This window comes from Carettochelys insculpta, chromosome 1 (assembly GCF_033958435.1).
Source record: "Carettochelys insculpta isolate YL-2023 chromosome 1, ASM3395843v1, whole genome shotgun sequence".
Taxonomy (NCBI): domain Eukaryota; kingdom Metazoa; phylum Chordata; order Testudines; family Carettochelyidae; genus Carettochelys; species Carettochelys insculpta.
The window spans coordinates 67947980-67965848 of NC_134137.1; the positions used below are offsets into that span (position 1 = coordinate 67947980).

General features: G+C 43.6%; 1 protein-coding gene across 6 annotated transcripts in view; it reads left to right on the forward strand.

Moving 5' to 3' along the window:
* VWA8 (von Willebrand factor A domain containing 8) overlaps window positions 1–17869 on the forward strand; it is a 279042-nt gene that overhangs the window by 140371 nt on the left and 120802 nt on the right. For all 6 annotated transcript variants that reach the window (XM_074988426.1, XM_074988442.1, XM_074988464.1 and 3 more), the window contains exons 20-21: window positions 5454–5525; window positions 14077–14153. In XM_074988426.1, the coding sequence (XP_074844527.1) occupies window positions 5454–5525; window positions 14077–14153 (149 nt within the window). The remainder of the gene's footprint in view (window positions 1–5453; window positions 5526–14076; window positions 14154–17869) is intronic.

The window sequence follows — 17869 nt, forward strand, 5'->3', positions numbered from 1 at the left end:
TTATGTGAACATGACATGATTGTAAGCATTTGCTGTATATCTCAATACAATAATAGCTTGGACGTGATTGGTGGGAAAAGTAGACAGTTTCTAGTACTTACATTTATTGTGCAAAAACAGTTGTTTGAGGGAAACAACTTGATCACAGCTACTTCTGCAGTTTGGGATTTGTTTGTTTAAATAAAGAAATGTGAGGAAGTATTCACATGTTTTTAGCAAGTAACTCTGAAAGTATAATGGACTTGGCTTGCTGGAGTACAATCTAGACTAAAATGAACCTGGTCAGCCATAAATTTACGGTGTATGTATATGCAAGAAAATATAATAATTTATCCTGAAGGTTTCCCTCCTATTTAATGATGCATTTGAGAGTCTCTTGACATGACTAGATAGGATTTTGCGGTATTAAGCTTTGATTATCAGCATCATTAGAATTTTGTCTTTTGTTCTGGTCTAGAGAGATTTGGAAAACCAAAATAGATTTTGCAGTGTTATAAATTGAATATTTCTATATTCTGAGTATTGATACAGGAGTTACTGAATTCAGGAAGCAAATACTTGTGGCAGGATTATAATGTTGAAAAAAATAGTATTATGTTACATTTATGTAAAGATAGTCACTCCTTTTTTCTGAGTATCGTATTTGACCCATTTACAGGTGACCTATTTTCACTAAATACAGAGGATACACAAGATTTTTATGCAAGTAAAGCAGCCTGCATTTGTCATGTTTTCAAGCTCCATAAAAATGTTGCATCATCTTTATTTGCAAGAAATCTGTTTAGCTGGATTTTTGTTTTCACGTAATTACTAATTTTACGTGTTAAAATGTTTTAAAGCATTTAGTTACAATAAAATACAGGGTATGAAATACAACACAAGCATTTTAACAGTGACTTTGATTAGCTAGACTAGTTCAGAGAATTAGTGAGAAATTGAGAACTGTAGCGTGGCCCCAAACTTTTGATTTGGAATGGATTTTCTTTCTTTTTTCTTGAAAATAAATGTAATTGGAATAAACTTGTATTTGAGATCAGTGGCTCAGGTTGAAGTGATATAAATTTGTGTAATTATAAATACATTAGATCAAATTCATCTCTTGGCTTCAATGGAATTATACCAGAGAGAAATTTGCCCTTGTGGTCTACTGCAGTATTATTATTATTATTGTTATATTATTATAATAATTTGAATGTGCATCACATTTTATATGGTGGTAATATTCTGAGCTGAATAAATTTGAGGTGTGTACAGCAAAAAAGCACTCATCCCTGCATAATAGTTATCTGTTCAACAAGAAACATTCTCAAATAAAGTATTTGAAAATATATATGTATTCACATACTAAATGAGAGATGACAAAAACAACTGCTAAATGTTAAATTGTTTCTAATAATAGTAGTGATATAATTTAACTACATATTTAAATACAAATAATCTCTGAGTAGAAAGTCAACAATTATGTCATATCAACATGCACACCTGGCTCTAGCGGCATGCCTTGAATTTCAACAAATTCAAATTATTTTGGTCCAGTGCATGCTGGGAAAGCGTTCCAAGGTTGTGGTATTTTTTCACAAAGGTACGTTGACACTCAAAATGAAAGAATAATACGTAGTGCTTTTATCACCTTCCAAGTATGTTGGGAAATATTTTATCCAAAATTCCTCCAAGCTTGAGTTTTCGAAATTATCTGTTGCACTTGAATCATATTTTATTTCGAGTGCATGTTCTTGCAATGCTTCTGGCAATGTATCGACATCAACATTTAATGTATTGTATACTAATTTATGACAGAAAAGTTGTCTGGAAAATAGTGGATAGCAGACTCAATGAAGCTGTGCTGCCCTATCCTGAGCCGCATGCCAACTGCCAGAGCCTTAGTGCCCCCTGCAGCCCCAGGGGCCCCTTACCTCCTGCCAGACCTTGACCCTGCTGGGCTGACACCAGCCCAGCCACAGGCTGCGAAGGCTGGTTCCAGCCCCATGCTGGACATGGCCCTGGCCCTATGAGTACCAGCTCAATCCTGAATGGGCTGCTGGCATGGCCCCAGAGCTGCAGGAGCAGCCTGGGCCCTGCAGAGACCAGCTGCAGTCCTGGCCGGGTACTGGACACTGTGCTGGCCCCATCCCAGCCTGGAGTCTGACTGTAGACTGGCCAGGCTAACGGCACAGCCCCCACCTTTTGGGTTCCTGGTGCAGCCCCAGCTGGCCAGCCGCCTGAGCTCCATGCCAGCCGCCAGAGCTGCCCACACCAACTGCCCACCTGCCTCTTCTGAGCCGCCCGCCCATCCACCCGCCCGACACCGGGGCCAACTGCCCGCTTGCCAGCTGCCTGGGCTGCATACCCAAGCTGTGGGTCAGCCACCTGAGCCCCACACTGCCAGGGCCAGCTGCCCGCCCACCAGGCTAAGCAACCCGAGCTGGGGACAGCCACCTGAGCCTTGTGTGCCACCCATCCAAGCACCTACCCTCCCCCAAAGACAGGCACCACCAGCCCCCCACTGTCATGCCCCCCTTCCTCCAAGCCAGACTCCCCCAGCCCCTCATTTAACCCCATCCTCTTCCTCCCCCCTCCCACAACCCACACTCCTTTGCAGGAGATAGCTAGCTCCACTTGGGTCTTCACCGTCTGTCTGATTTTTATAGCAGCTGCGCCAGGATCCCCACGTAAAATGGCAGGGACTGAGGCAGAAGCAAAGGCTGTCTCTCTCTTGGAGTGGGGGGAATGACGGGTGGGGGGAGCTGAATTATCTCATGCCCCCCTGGAATTTCTTCATGCCACCTCAGGGGGACACGCCCCCCAGTTTGGGAAACCATGCAACAGAGAGATGTGCGTGATGTTCCGTGTGGACCATGCTGTCAGGCAGCATCATGTCGTGGCTTGCATGCAGTGAGGGTTCCAAAGGCAGGAAAGGTTTTTGGGTGCTTGCTGCCACCAAGGAGAAGTCTCTCCACATTGCAAAGATTTTCAGGGGTCCCACCCCCTGCCTGATCAAACTAAAGGGACCATTTCAACTGGCTGTTCAACCAACGACCCCACAACACCCCCTAATGGGATGGAGGGCTGGCCCCCTCACAGTCAATTGAGTCTGCCCTCCTCCCCGCACCTGAGCAACACTGAAGTGACAATGTCAGCTGGCTCTTCAACCAACAACCCCACACCCTACAATATCCCACTAATGGGCTGAGGAGGGGCAGCTCTGTCACAGTCACTCAGGGCTAGCCCCCTGCCTGAGCAATGCTGCATGTTGAAATTTGGTGATCCCCATCCCCCGGGTTGGACACCTCTGTATAGTCTAATGGGAAGCCAAAAGTCCTGCACCAAACATGTCTTTTTTCCTAATGTTTTCTATCCTTCTCTTTCTTTTAGTTTTGCATTGTTCCTGGAATATTTTCAGGGATGATGTTTCTAGAATCAAGAGGTGGGGGGACAGTGGCTGGAGGGCCAGTTGAAAAGACACAGACACCTGAGTGATCCCAGCACACAGAGTCATTCATGTATGTGTGAATTTGGTGAGCTCCATCCCCCCATGTTGGACATGTCTCTGTAACGAAGTAGGAAGCCAAAAACCCTGCATCACAAAATGTCATTTTTCCAAACCTTTTTTATCCTCCTCTTTCTCCAAGATTTGTAATGTTTTCAGGGATGATGTTTCTTTAATCAAGGAGGGGGACAGTGGCTGGAGGGCCAGTTGAGAAGACACAGACAGTTGCTGGGTTTTGTAAAATCTTTGATAATTTAATTATAAAAGCAAGATATTTCAGTTAATTTGGCAATCTTTGTTGATGCTTTCTTTCCAGTTTTGGTTTCTTTTGGCAAATTCCTTATCAGATGGCCTTCTTAAGGCAGGTTATACCATACCAAGCAGGAAAAAGTAGCTGAGGGACCAGTTGACATGGAATAGTTGTGTGGGTGAACCCAGAGCACATATACATCGTGATTCCCTACTTTTCTTTCTTTCCTTCTGGAAAAATGACAGTTTGCTTTCCATGAAAGGGGAATGAGGGCAATGCAATATGGGAAGATGACATCACTTACTTACAAGCACTTGTGGGGCAATTTTTCCCCCATACTGCACTATGAAAATATCCAGAATGCTATGGGGCTGAGGGAACTATTGAATGGGTTCCCACAATGCACTGCTGCAACAGTTGATGTTTGGCAATTGAGTGTGGCAGCAATAAGTTGACTTTGTGGGGCGGTGAAAATACTCAAATTCAAATTTATAAAACCCAGCATTACAAAATTGATTTTAATAAATTTGAATCTCAGTGTAGACATAGCCTAAATCTTATCGTTAGTGATTATAGAGACAAGGCAGGTGAGGTAATACCTAATATTGGGCCAACTTCTGCTGCCGAGACAAGCTTTCAAACTACTTGAAGAAGAGCTCTATATCTGAGGCCAGGTCTATGCTAAAAAAGAAAGTTGACTTAAGATATGCAACTCCAACTACAAGAATTGTGTAGCTGGAGTTGTCATACCTTGTGTTAAATTTCTGCCATGAACCCAGTGCAGGAGGTCAACAGGCAAAATTCTCTCATCGAGGAGTACCAGAGTCGGCAGGCATGCCCTCAACCTTTGATTTAATGTGTCCCCAGTAGAAACACTAAACTGAATCTCAGAAGATCAACCTCCAGAGAGTCAACCTTCACATAAATAAAGAGGTGCCTTGAGAAAAGTATTGAGCATCACAGGTAACTGAAGGATGGAACAGAACATATAATTAAGTAGTTAGCACATATTCTAAGGGACCACTGGAGGTAGTGTGGCTCTTTAACACATCTGCAGTGGTAGGACAAAAAGAGGTTAGTAGGTTACAGATTCTTGTAATAAATGAATCTATAAATCCAATGTCTGTCTTCAGTCCATGGTTTTTATTGTCTATTGGAGTTATGCATTTAAGCTCCCAGGTTCATCTTTTGCAAGATTGAGCTGATTTCTTTTGGGAATGAGGCCTGGCATGGTAAATCAGATAGGTAAAAATTGCTTTGTCAAAAGTGTTCATCCGCAGGTGGTAAGATAGTTTTGTCTTCTATCACTATCACATATGAGTTCATTCTAGAATGCAGTAGTTGTCTGGTTTCACTCACACAACTGTTATTGGGGCATTTAGTGCACTGAATGAAGTACGCCGCAGGTTGCGATAAACGTGTAGGATCCATAAATCATTCCCACTAATCTTTTCTATCTGTGCATGAGGGAAAAAATTGTGTACTATGAGGCATTTGAGAACATGCACCACCAGTAGAAATAAAACTTAGCCATGGGCGCTCTGCTGATCAGCTGGGCAGCATTTGAATCTCTCCTGAGTGGCTGCACAAGCACACACATCTTACAGGAAATGCTTGTGATAAGGGTTCTGGTGCAAAATAATTTAATTAATGATCTTGCCTTTATTTAATGTGTGTAAAAACGATAGTCAAAATTCTTGTTTCCTTGGTATCTAGCATATGATGGTGATGGAAGATATGCTAAAAGACTTTCTGTTGGGAGAACACCTTCTTCTTGTTGGAAACCAGGTAAGTTGAATATCTCTTTAAGTGCATGGACCAATTAACCATTGGTATAAGCAGGTGAAACTCTCGTTTGCTTCTTTCAAGTTGCATCAATTGTGACATTGATTAACCTTCAGTTTCATGTGCCTATATCTGAGAACATTATTGGAATCTAGTTTTATATTAAGAAAACAAATACAGAGAAATCTAAAACTGAAAGACAGATATATTAGTATCCAGCCAGCCTTATTGGAAAAGTACCTCAATTACTTCTGTGAAGCAACACAGAAAACTGATTGTATATCTGATTCAGTCACTTCATGTGCTCTTAAGAGTTGAAAAGGACACTTTTTCTTTTATCTGGTTAATCCTGCTCCGAATTGAGGATCTGAGGATTTTTGCTTCAGTTTTTTGTGTTGTATATGTGTCTGTACAATCCAGCTTGCTGATCACTTCCATCACAGAAGTTTAAGTAAGAAGAGGTTATTAATCCAGTTGACATATTTTTGTTTGTGTGTGTGGTTTTTTCACACTCCTGACTGATATAAGTTTTCCCAAAATATCTGCTGTGTAGACATATCCTTAGTGTCCCTTGTTCTCTAAGGCTATATCTACGGTACAGAAGTATTTTAAGATACTTTAGATATTTTATCTTATTTCAAAATACCACAGCTGCCCACAAAATGCATTTCAAAATAGTACCCAGCCCTTCAAAATAGCATTTCCGGACACACACAGCTATTTTGAAATAGCGCCATTGGATGTCATTACGGCTTATGTCAAAATAGCACTAGTCCATGTCTTAATATCGTCTCTTTTGAAGTAGGCATTATTCCTGCTCCATTGAGGTTTACCGATTTCAAAATAAGGCGCCTGCTATTTTGAATTTATTTCAAAATAGCATGTGCATGCTGTAGACTCTGGCAAAATTATTTTGGAATAACAGCTGTTGTTTCTAAATAACTCTATAGTGTAGAGGTGCCCTAAGAACCCTTCTTTGAATGCTCAATTAGTATATAGAAATGTTTCATAACAAACAATATCTGCTTTGGTACACAGGGACACTTTATTTTCTTCATTCAAATTCCTGTTTAAAATTCACCTTTGTCAGAATGGTTGTATGATAATCTTGTATCAGGTCATCCACAAGTGGTTCTGCCATGTGTTGAGAGCCATGGGACACTCGGAATCCACAAAACACACTTTGTGGAAAATGCAAAGTAGTCATGTTTTAAATCTTCTCTATCATCAAGTGCTCTCCCAGTTCTGGAATTAATACAACCTTACACTTACAACAAAACATTAATTTAGTAAACATAGATTGACAGGTGTGTTGTAAGCAAGATACCAGACATAATTCTTCCACAGTACTTCTCACTGGCTGGGTCTCAGCTGGAGTATTGTGTTTAGTTCTGGGCACCGAATTTCAGAAAAGATGTGAACAAATTGGAGAAGGTCCCGAGAAGTTTAACAAAAATGATTAAAGTCTAGAAAACATAACCTATGAAGTCATGTGCACAGTGTACTTAGTAATTCTCTACCTGCATATATCATCTGTAATGCAGTCCCTGCCATTGCGCAGCACAGCAGGTAGCATAGTAGAGAAAAGGGGGCATGGCCAGAGAGAAATGGAGTGGTTGTGTGAATATTCTCAAAATTATGGGTATCCTCTTCATTGCTCTGCCCATGAAGAGGACAGAAAACCATAACAGGAGTCAGGGTAGTTCAGGTGCTCTGTGTGAATAAGGAGTGGGACTCAGAGATGCATTGCAGGATGATCCACATCAGCCCTGCTCACCAGTGCCATTCCCTGTTCCTGACCACCAGGCACACATGCTCTCTGCTCCCTCCAGGCTCTGAATTTCATCACTCCATTGTAGTTTTCAATGCTAATAATTATCACATCATAGTTAGGGCCCAACCAAATTAAGATTCCATTTTGGTCAATTTCATAGTCAGAGGATGTTTAAAATCACAAGTTTCATGATTTCAGCTGAAATTTTAAGGCATTATGATTGTAGGGGTCCTGATCCACCCCAAAGGGAGTGGAGGGCTGGTGTTCAAAAGGTTACGATAAGGGGAGCTGTGATGCTGTTACTCTTACTTTTGTGCTACTGTGCCGGTGCTGCCTAGTTTACACTTACATGAAGCTTTTGCATCCAGGGATCTGGTCTACAAACACTTCATTAATCACTCTTGGGCTCCAGTGCGGTATTCCCATTTTATAAGAATATCTAAGGCAAACAGAGCTGGTGGCTTGTTCCAGAACAAGTCTGTGGGAGAACCAGGAATAGAATGAAAAAGCTTTTGACTCTGATTTCCCTAACCACTTTTTTCCAGACAAGGATTTTGTGTGGTACACCACAATATCTGTGCAGGAACATATTGTACTCCTTCAGGCAGCTAAGTTTAAAAGTTGACCAACTTTAACATTTTTATAATTGCTAGGATCTAGTGGGGAATGACTTTTCGTTTATGAATTTTATATTCACATTTTAAAAACACGTAATTATCACTGATGTAAAATAAAGCTACAAGAAAAAAGGGCCTGTATTTGATGAAACACACACACAAATTCTAAGGTGAAATCCTGGCTTTACTGGAGTCAATGGGAAGCTCCTGCCTACTGGCTTCATAGGGCAGGATTTCACCCTTAGTGGTATTTAGCTCTGTTCAGTCCATTTAGCATCAGCATTCTTGTGGAGGCTAAGCATCATTGTCACTGACAGCTTCAGAAGAAGTAAACAAAAGGCAACCGTGTTTTCCTGTGTTCCGTTTGAGAGAGATGGAGGAAACAACAGCGTTCTTTAGAAGTTGGGAAATAGCTGACGTGTGGGTGTATGAATTTCTACAACAGTATTACAGATAACTCACACTCTCTTGCCAAAAAAAGCCTTCTTGTAAAATATCCAATTTGATGTATTCTGTGCTGATTCCTTATGTTGATCAGTCTCTGTTCAGCTTGGTTTCTGCCACAATTGGCTTGCGACTCATTCTGAAAAAAATTAGACATGAAATCTGTTGGGGATTGGCACATAGGGACTGCAACTATCTGACATGGTTTATAGAGATCTTTTTAAAAATGCAGTATGCAGTTCTCCATCGGTGTAGCTGTGCTGAAACTAGATGGAGAATTTAGTGTATCAGCCCATTTATAAATTTTTAAAAAATCTCTCAGCAGTAGTAAAAGCAGCAAATGGGTATGTAAGCATCTCCATATGTGATATTACAAGTATCCAGCTATGTTTTATTTCTACCTGATAAAAATGTGTGTTCTTTAACTTTATAGAAATTAAGATTTCACTATATTATGTTTGGTTCCAAATACTAGAGGACTTTAGAAGTCCTATAATTTTTTAAGCATGTGATTACAGGATACTGGCAATTATTGAAAATAAAAATGCCACTAATATGAAACATATGTTATCCCCTTGTCACATCTGCATATAAAGCTATGACTACATTTACAGATTCTAATGGCAAGAAATCTTGAAAGATTTTATTTATGCATAAGTAGAATTTAAAGCAGGAAATATAGAGGTATTGCAGAATCATAGAAATGTAAAGTTGAAATGGATTGCAAAAACTCATCAAATCCAGCACCCTATCCTGAGGAAGAAATAAGTAAATTTAGATGATCCGTAAGAGATGATTTGTCTAACCTATTTTTAAAATTGTGGGGAATCCCTCAATGATAAGAATTCTGTAACCTTCTGTCTTTTCTCAAGACTAAATGTGCCCATTTTTTTTTAATTTCTCCTCAGAGATCAAGATTTTTTAAACCGGTCATCTTTTTTGTTGCTTTGTTCTGGACTCTTCAGAGTCACATCTTGCTGAGATGATGTATCAAGAACTGGATACAGTACTCCCGCTGAGGCCTCATGAGTGCCAAATAGAGCAGGACCTTTTACCTCCCATGTTTTACATAGGACACTTCCCTTAACACAGCCATAAAAATATTAACCTTTTCCACAACAGTGTCACGTTCCTGACTCACATTTAATTTGTGATCTACTATAATTTCCACATCCATTTCAGCCATCCTCTCTCTGCTTTTTATTCCCCATTTTGTAGTTGTGCCTTTGATTTAGTGAAATAGTTTGCATTTATCTTTATTGAATTCATCTTGTTAATTTTGGAACAGTTCTCCAATATATCAAGATTTTTTAATTCTAGTCCTATCCTTCAAAGTGCTTGCAACCTCTCTTAGCTTAGTGTCATCTGCATATTTTGTAAGCGTACACTCTACTCCATTATCCCAAGTCATTCCTGAAAATATTGGATAGTACCAGGACTCTGCTAGATATAGCCTTCCATTTTGACAGGAGGCAACTCAATGAGTGTGGTCTGTCAATCAGTTGCATATTAAGTTAATTGTAAAATACATTGTGGTTCTATTTGGTCGCCGGTTTTGGGGTTTTTTTAAATCTGTTTTTTCTTGGCAACCTTATGTGTTTCTGTGATCTCAATTGCTACATTTATGCAAATGTGTCTCAAATCTTCTTCTTTGTTCAGTTTTACATTTTCAAATGTCTCTTTAAAGTGTCTTAGATGTTTATCATAATCTCCTTATTTTCCAAAACTGTGAATTATTTTTCCTCCTGATTGCTTTCCTTTATTTTTTCTCTGATTGACAACTCTAGTATCTTTCGCATCTGTCATGTTTGTGACCACTATGTTATTGTCACAATAATAATAATTTCACCCTCTGAGTGAGAGATGGAGAAAGTTTTCACTTGCCTCTACTGTTATCTCATAGTCCAAGAGAAACAGTGGATCAACATGAGCCCTAACTTCAGTTATGGAGTTGGCACTTTTGCCACTAACTTAAGTAGACATTGAACAAAAGGCAAAGCTCAAGTCACATGCAGTTGCACATAAGTGTATCTCGTGACTACTATATTTACTACTCTGTTTTTAGTGTAAACCCTCCCTGACTGTATCTTTGACAAATGCTGTTTGATTACAGGGATTAGATTACTAGAAATTCACTAAATGGAGATGTAGAGTTCAGTCAACTAAATACTGATAACACAGACAAAGTATGGTTGTAGATTATATTTGCATTCCGTATTTGCTGTTCGCTTTTTCCTTTGCTTTGGGTACTAAATGTTATTCTGCTGTGTTTTAAATCAGTAGCACTAAATGGCTACGTCTACACTGGGACGCTACATCGAAATAGCTTATTTCGACGTAGCGAAATCTAAATAAGCTATTTCGACACGTAACATCCACACATCCTCCAGGGCTGGTGGCGTCGACCTTCAGCTTTGACGTAGGACAGCACTAAATCAAAATAGGCCCTGCAGGGGAGCGCCTACACACAAAAGCAGCCCCAATTGAAATAAGGGGGCTAGGAAAGCCTGTGGACAGGGTCACAGGGTGGACTAGCCCTTCCAGGGCAACAGCAAGCTGCTCCCTTAAAGGGCCCCTCCCAGGCAGACTCTGCCTTCACAGCACAGGTCTGCAGATCCCACAACCACTTGCACCCTGTGCATGCAGCATGGACCCCCCAGCAGCAGCAGCAGCAGACAGAAGCCCACACAGCCGCCCCCAGAGCTGAAGAAGATGTGCTGTCCTCCTCGGGGGATGAAGAAGCCACCCCAGACCATGTAGCTCTCCCGGCCTCCCCCCGCCGGATGCCGGCTATGGAGGTGCCCCACCAGCACAGAGTGGTGGGAATGGCTGGTGCTTGGGGAGTAGGACAATGACCGCTGGCTCCGGAATTTCTGGATGAGCCAGCAGACGTTCCTCGAGCTCTGCCAGTGGCTCACCTCTGCCCTGAAGCACCAGGACACCCTCATGTGATGTGCCCTTACCGTCGAGAGATGGGTTGGCATCGCTGTCTGGAAGCTGGCCACTCCAGACAGCTACCGATCCATAGGACAGCAGTTCAGTTTGGGCAAGGCCAGCATCGGAGCTGTCGTCATGGAGGTAAGGGGACCCCAGGGGGAGGGGTAGAGACCGGGGGAGGGGGGAGCTGGGCGGGAGGGGGAACCCAGGGAGGGAACGTTGGGGGGGAGCCAAGAGGGGAGCCCATAGGGAAGGAGGGACCTGGGGGGTGTCAGGGGGAGGGCCAGGCACAACTTGCACACCCCTCACGGGTGCTCATGTCCTTCCCCTGCAGGTGGTGCACACTGAATGCCCTGCTGCTCAGCAGGCTCGTTGGCTTGGGGACCTGGATGCTGCCATCGCGGGGTTTGCTAGCATGGGGTTCCCTAATTGCTTCGGGGCACTGGATGGGTCCCACATCCCCTTCCGTGCCTCGGAGCACAGTGGAGGATGCTTCCTGAATAGAAAGAGCTACCATTCGGTGGTCCTCCAGGCCATGGTGGACAGCCGAGGCTGCTTCTTGGACATAGATGTTGGCTGGCCTGACAGCACCCATGACTCCCGGGTGTTTAGGAATTCGGGCCTGTGCCACCGGCTGGAGGCAGGGACCTACATGCCCCAGCGGGAGATCCCTCTGGGGGACACCACCGTGCCCCTCTGCCTTGTCGCAGATGCGGCCTCCCCCCTCCGGCCCTGGCTTATGCGCCCCTACACGGGCCACCTCAATGCCAGCCAGGAGCGGTTCAACACCCACCTGAACTATGCATGCCAGGTGGTCGAGAGGACTTTCGGCCAACTCAGAGGCCGCTGGAGGTGCCTCCTTACCCACCTGGATGCAGGGCTCCCCAACATCCCCCAGGTTGTGGGTGTGTGCTGCGCACTCCACAACCTGGTGGAGAGCAACGGGCAGGCATTCGTGCAGGGCTGGGCTGTGGAGGCTGGCATGGCCTACGCCCAGCCGCCCGCCGCCCCCACTCGCCAAGCCGACCATGAGGGGATCCAGGTCCAGGAGGCCCTGCGGGCCCATTTTGACCAGGCTGCAGGGTGAACGCTGGCAGGGCCAGCTGGTGAGCCACCCATCGCCCCCCCACAACACTTCCTGCCCCCACGCCCACACCACTGAGCACCAAAGAGCACACACCACCACACGTTTGTTTTGTTTTAAATAAACCAAACCTTCTTGAAACAAAACGATGAACTTTTACGTTAATGGGGAAGTATGTACATCGAGGGCGGGGACAGCTACTAAAGGAGGGTGGGACAAGGCAACTATGTACAATTAATGGGGGGAAATATGTACAAAGGGAGGCCTGGGGGGCCCAGTCCTTGGCCTCCTTCACCCCTACTGTCCAGTGCCCGGCGTGAGGGGGACGTGACCCACGTCTGGGCCAGAGGCCCCGTTGAGGCTGAATGGGGGCTGGGAGAACCAGCAAGTATGGCCGGGCTTGTTCCTGAGCCCCGTGGTCCCCCTCCTCAGCAGGCTCCAGCAGGACAGGTGGAGGGCAGCTGAGAGGGATGGCGTCTGGAGTGGCAGGGGGTGCCATCTGCTCGGCGATCCATTCGAAAGTCCTCGTGAAGGATCCCCAAGCCTCCTGGCACCAGGCCAGCACTCACTCCTGCAAGTGGAGCCAGTGCTCCTCCACTTGCAAGCGGTGCTCTGAAACCTCCACTTGACGCCGGTGGGTGGCAAGGAGCTTGGGGGTCAGCGGTCGCCCAGGGCTGGCTCCGGCTGTGGCGGGCTCGTCCTGGGGCCGGTCCCTGCTCTGCCGCTGGGCTGCCCCAATGCGATGGCTCCAGTGGGCTGTCCAGCACAACAGATGCAGCACCCATGCTGTCGAGGCCTTCAGATGGTGCGGCTGCAGAATAGAGGGGGGAAGAGCGGAGACAGCCCACGTCCCCCCACCCCTCCGCTGGCTGGGTGCCATGGGTGCTGGGTGGTGGATCGGGACATCTGGAGGGCGTGCAGGCTGTGCATGTGTCTGTGCTGCTGCCTGCATGCTCTCAGCTTCCTGCCACAGGAAATAAGGGGGCAGGGAACTTTAAGGGGCTGCTGCACGTGGCGACCATAGAGCTCAGGGGCTGGACAGAGCATCTCTCAACCCCTCAGCTGATGGCCGCCATGGAGGACCCCGCTATTTCGACATAGTGGGATGCGGATCGTCTACACGTGCCTTACTTCGATGTTGGATGTTGAAGTAGGGTGCTGTTCCCACCTTCTGATGGGGATAACGATTTCAACATCTCGCCATCTTATGTCGATTTCAACTTTGAAATAGCGCTCGGCACGTGTAGACGCATCGGGTGCTATTTCAAAGTTGGTCCGGCTATTTCGAAATAGCCAGCTAGTGTAGACTTGGCTAATATGAAATAAAGCCTGTAGAAATAAGAACTACAAAACTAATAATCATATTTCTAAGCAGGAAATACAACTCATAATTTGAAAATTGCTGCATACCTATTTCTATTCAACTATTACTTGTATAATATATACTTCATAATATAATATTTTATTGGAGATATATAGTAGGACAGACAATATATGTAGTTACAAAGAATATAATTTCTCTCTCTTTTTCAAAATAAATGTTGGTGTAAACCTAATAAGATAGTATTGTAAATGCTATCATATAATTGTGTGAGATTTTGCTAGGTTGTAAAGGATTATGATCTTACACTCTTGACAATGCTTGGATGTTAAAACACTCCTCTTTGTTTGTAATTTTTTAAATATACCTTATGACAGGGCGTGGGAAAAAACAAGATCGTTGACCGATTCCTTCATCTGTTAAATAGACCTCGAGAATATTTACAGCTTCATAGGTAAGAATGTCACTTTATATGATGTGTTTATTTTAGTGTCCTCTTTATTTTCATTACTTAGATTTTAGCTGTTTACATCTGATATTCCTGAAGTCTTTTTTATTATTTATATTGTTGTAATACATAAGAGCCCTAATTAGACAGCAGCATCTGAGTAGACTGGCTGCTGCACAAACAGAAAAAAACATTTTCTTCCCTAAAGAACTTACTGTCTGCAGAAGGCGTATGGAAGAGTACAAGGAAACAATGATAAAATCATAGAACACTAGGACTGGAAGGGACCTCGGGAGGCCATCGAGTCCAGCCCCCTGCCCTAATGGCAGGACCAAGTACTATCTAAACCATCCCTGACAGACATCTATCTAACCTGTTCTTAAATATCTCCAGCGATGGAGATTCCACAACCTCCCTTGGCAATTTATTCCACTGTTTGACCGCCCTGACAGTTAGGAACTTTTTCCTAATGTCCAACCTAAACCTCCCTTGCTGCAGTTTAAGCCCATTGCCTCTTGTTCTATCCTCAGAGGCCAAGAAGAACAAGTTTTCTCCTTCCTCCTTATGACTCCCTTTTAGATACCTGAAAACCGCTATCATGTCTCCCCTCAATCTTCTCTTTTCCAAACTAAACAAGCCCAATTCTTTCAACCTTTTTTCATAGGTCACATTCTCTAGACCTTTCATCATTGAGACAGTACTGGTCACTGTGATAGATGGTTGTCTCATTACACCTGGCCCTGTCTGTTATCTGGTTTATTTTAAGCATCAGAGTAAAGGAGAGCCTTAAGAAAGGATTCAAAGGAAGGTGATGGAATACTTTGCAGATGTTTAGAGGGAGCTCCCCCCAAACAAGAGAAAAAACAGAAAAGTATTTGAGAATTTATCAACTGGATAGTGGAGGCTGGAAGTTGTAGCTAGTTTTCTCTTTTTCTTTTTACACACCTATTCCCCATCTCAGTCTATCCCTCCCTCACTTCCATCACAAACATACAGAGAAGGGGCATGGTGGGAGTATGATGCTTTCTAACATGCAAGCAATAAAAAACAAAACCCTTTAAACTCACAAACGAAAATCATTCAAAATCTACAACAGGTGGTAAATCTTTGAGATATAATGTCATATCAACAATTAACATGCTCAGTTTTCAGAAGTTAAGCTGCAGAGGTCCTGTCTGTTTCATCTGGAGACACTGGAATGATGGCTAGGACATCAGTAGTCCAATGCATTGGACTATCTGAATAAAGAAAGATTTTTGGATCAAATTGCATCCCTGTTAGCCTAGTTTCATACAGTGCTTAAATTCAGCCAGTCTGTTTTTGCTCCTGTCTGCCCCAATGTATGTAAAGCAGTGCTACTGAAAAGTTTCACTCCTGCCATTTGTCCACATAAGCCATTTATCACTACCCTCTCATTTCCCTTCACTGGCTTGATCTACTTACACATGAACGATAAGCTTCCTGTCCTAACAGTCAAGACTTGGTATAGTTCTATCTCCCTGTCTCTCTGCTGTCACCTTCCATTCTAAATGCAGTATTTATTACTTCTTATTGTTAGCTTTGTGCCTGCTTTCATGCCATCTCCTCTGCATGAAACACCCTCCTACTCCTGTGTATGAAACACCTCTTCTTCACAACTTGTTTTTCACAAATTTATTTTCTTTGTGACTGTCATAGCATATATCCTTTTGCATCTGAATTGCTCTGCTTTACTATATTATTAAATATTTATGCTGGGCTGGAAGCTCTCAAGGTAGGAGCCATGAGCCTGATTTTTAAAGATACAGTAAACCCCCAAAATGCATGGTTTCAAGTTGCACATAACTTGCTTTAATGTGAGGTAAACACAACTTGATACTGCTCTGCAGCTGTCCGCCTGCCTAGCTGCCTGCAGCTGTGGTCAGCTAAGCAGGCTAACAGCCCTTTCTCCCTGCCTTCCCCCAGCAGCACCGCTGTCAGGCTGACAGTTACGCGGCTGTGGAAGGCCAGGGAGAAGCAGACATAGTGGTGGGCTGGTCAGTTTCCCAGGTCCTGCAAGTGGCGGGGATCTGGGAACCAAGTGGCAGCGTAGTTCCTGGCTCCCCACCCTAGCTTGTGCAAAAATTTGAGTTATGTTGAGGTTGCAGGAAAGCAACCCCCGTGTAACTTGGGGGTTTTACTGTAAGTAGATGCCTACTTGCAGTGCTTTTTTTGTGCAAGTAGTTGCTGGTACTAACTACTAGCACCTCGGCAGCCCCAGCCACATGCTTTTGAGTACACTGAGGTCTTCCAGAGGGTACAGCAACCCATATAGCTTTTGGATTAGTTTTACAACAGCCTACATAAAAAACTCTAGCAAAGTCAGTATAATCTAAAAGTTCATTCAGACAATGACTTTCTTCTAGTGCTTCATATGCCTCAAGCTGAAATGTAAGTACAGTATTTCTAATTCCAGTTCATTCATCTGATAATAAGTTGGTAGAAAGTCAGCAAGTTTTCAGTAGAAGTCTTCTGTAATATTTGTGCATTTTTTTGTAAGTAGTTTTTGAGAGAGGTGTATCTTGGTGGTATGCAAAACAAATCTTACTCCTGAAAAGGGTACAGTAAGATGGGAAGGTTGAATGTCACTTGTTTTGAGACCTCAGATTACCTTAGGATCATGTTTCTCAACGGATGGAACATGTGCCCTTAGGGTACACAAGAGAACTCTGGGGTATGGTTTTTGTTTTTGTTTTTTGAAAGGGATACTCTATATAAAAAAAAAGGTTGAGAAACTCTGGTTTAGGCTATGCTGTTGCAGTGGTACAGCTGTAGCTCTTGAGCAGTTTTAATACTTTCAGTGGCATTAAGGGCTTATTCACATAATTATTTAGGCTACAGTTACACTAGCAAGTTTTGTCAGCAAAACTCGTGGAGCATGCAAACACAAAATGGGATTTATCGACAGTATCTTGACAAAACACAGCACTTTTGGCCGGCAGCATTCTGCCTCAATGCTTTGAGGTGTAACGTAGATGTTGACAGATTCTATCGACAAAACAGCTGTGTAACTGCCTGCACCCCCCCACGCCCCCACCCCCAAGAGCTTCTCTCAACAGACGGAGCACCCACAATGATGGGCAGCCCTATCTGCTGTGCTTCTGGGTGTCTATTTTGTCAAGAGAGCAGCCAGGCAGCCCGGCTGTTCTGTCGACAGAGTGGAGTGCTCTTCTGATTTGCTTTTGTGTGTGGCTGCACTCTGTCAACAGAAGTTTTGTTGGGAAATCTCTTCCAACAGTAACTTCTGTTGACCGAGTGGTATAGTATAACCATAGCCTGAGTTCTCAACAAGCTAGCATGTGACTCTACCCCAAACTAGCATGCTGAATACGGGTATGTCTGTTCCATAGCAGCTACAGCAGTATAGCTAATGTGCTGCAGCTGTGTCATGTAGTATAGATACTTCTTACATTGATGGAAGGGATTTTTCCATTAGTATAGGTAATCCAGCTGAAGCTAGGTTGATGGAAGACATTCAGTGGATGTATTTGCATCTATGGAATAAGATGACCTAACTAAGATGCATAGAGTGAAAAAAATTTTGTAGTGTGAGCAATGTAGGTAGGTCAGTCTAACACTTATTTATATTAGGTGTCTGTATAGACCCTGCTAATGTGCAGTAACTGTGCATTAAAACTCTTTGATCTGCTCCCATTGGAAATACACTTTGTGCAGTTTAACTAATCAACTTCAAATTCACCTCT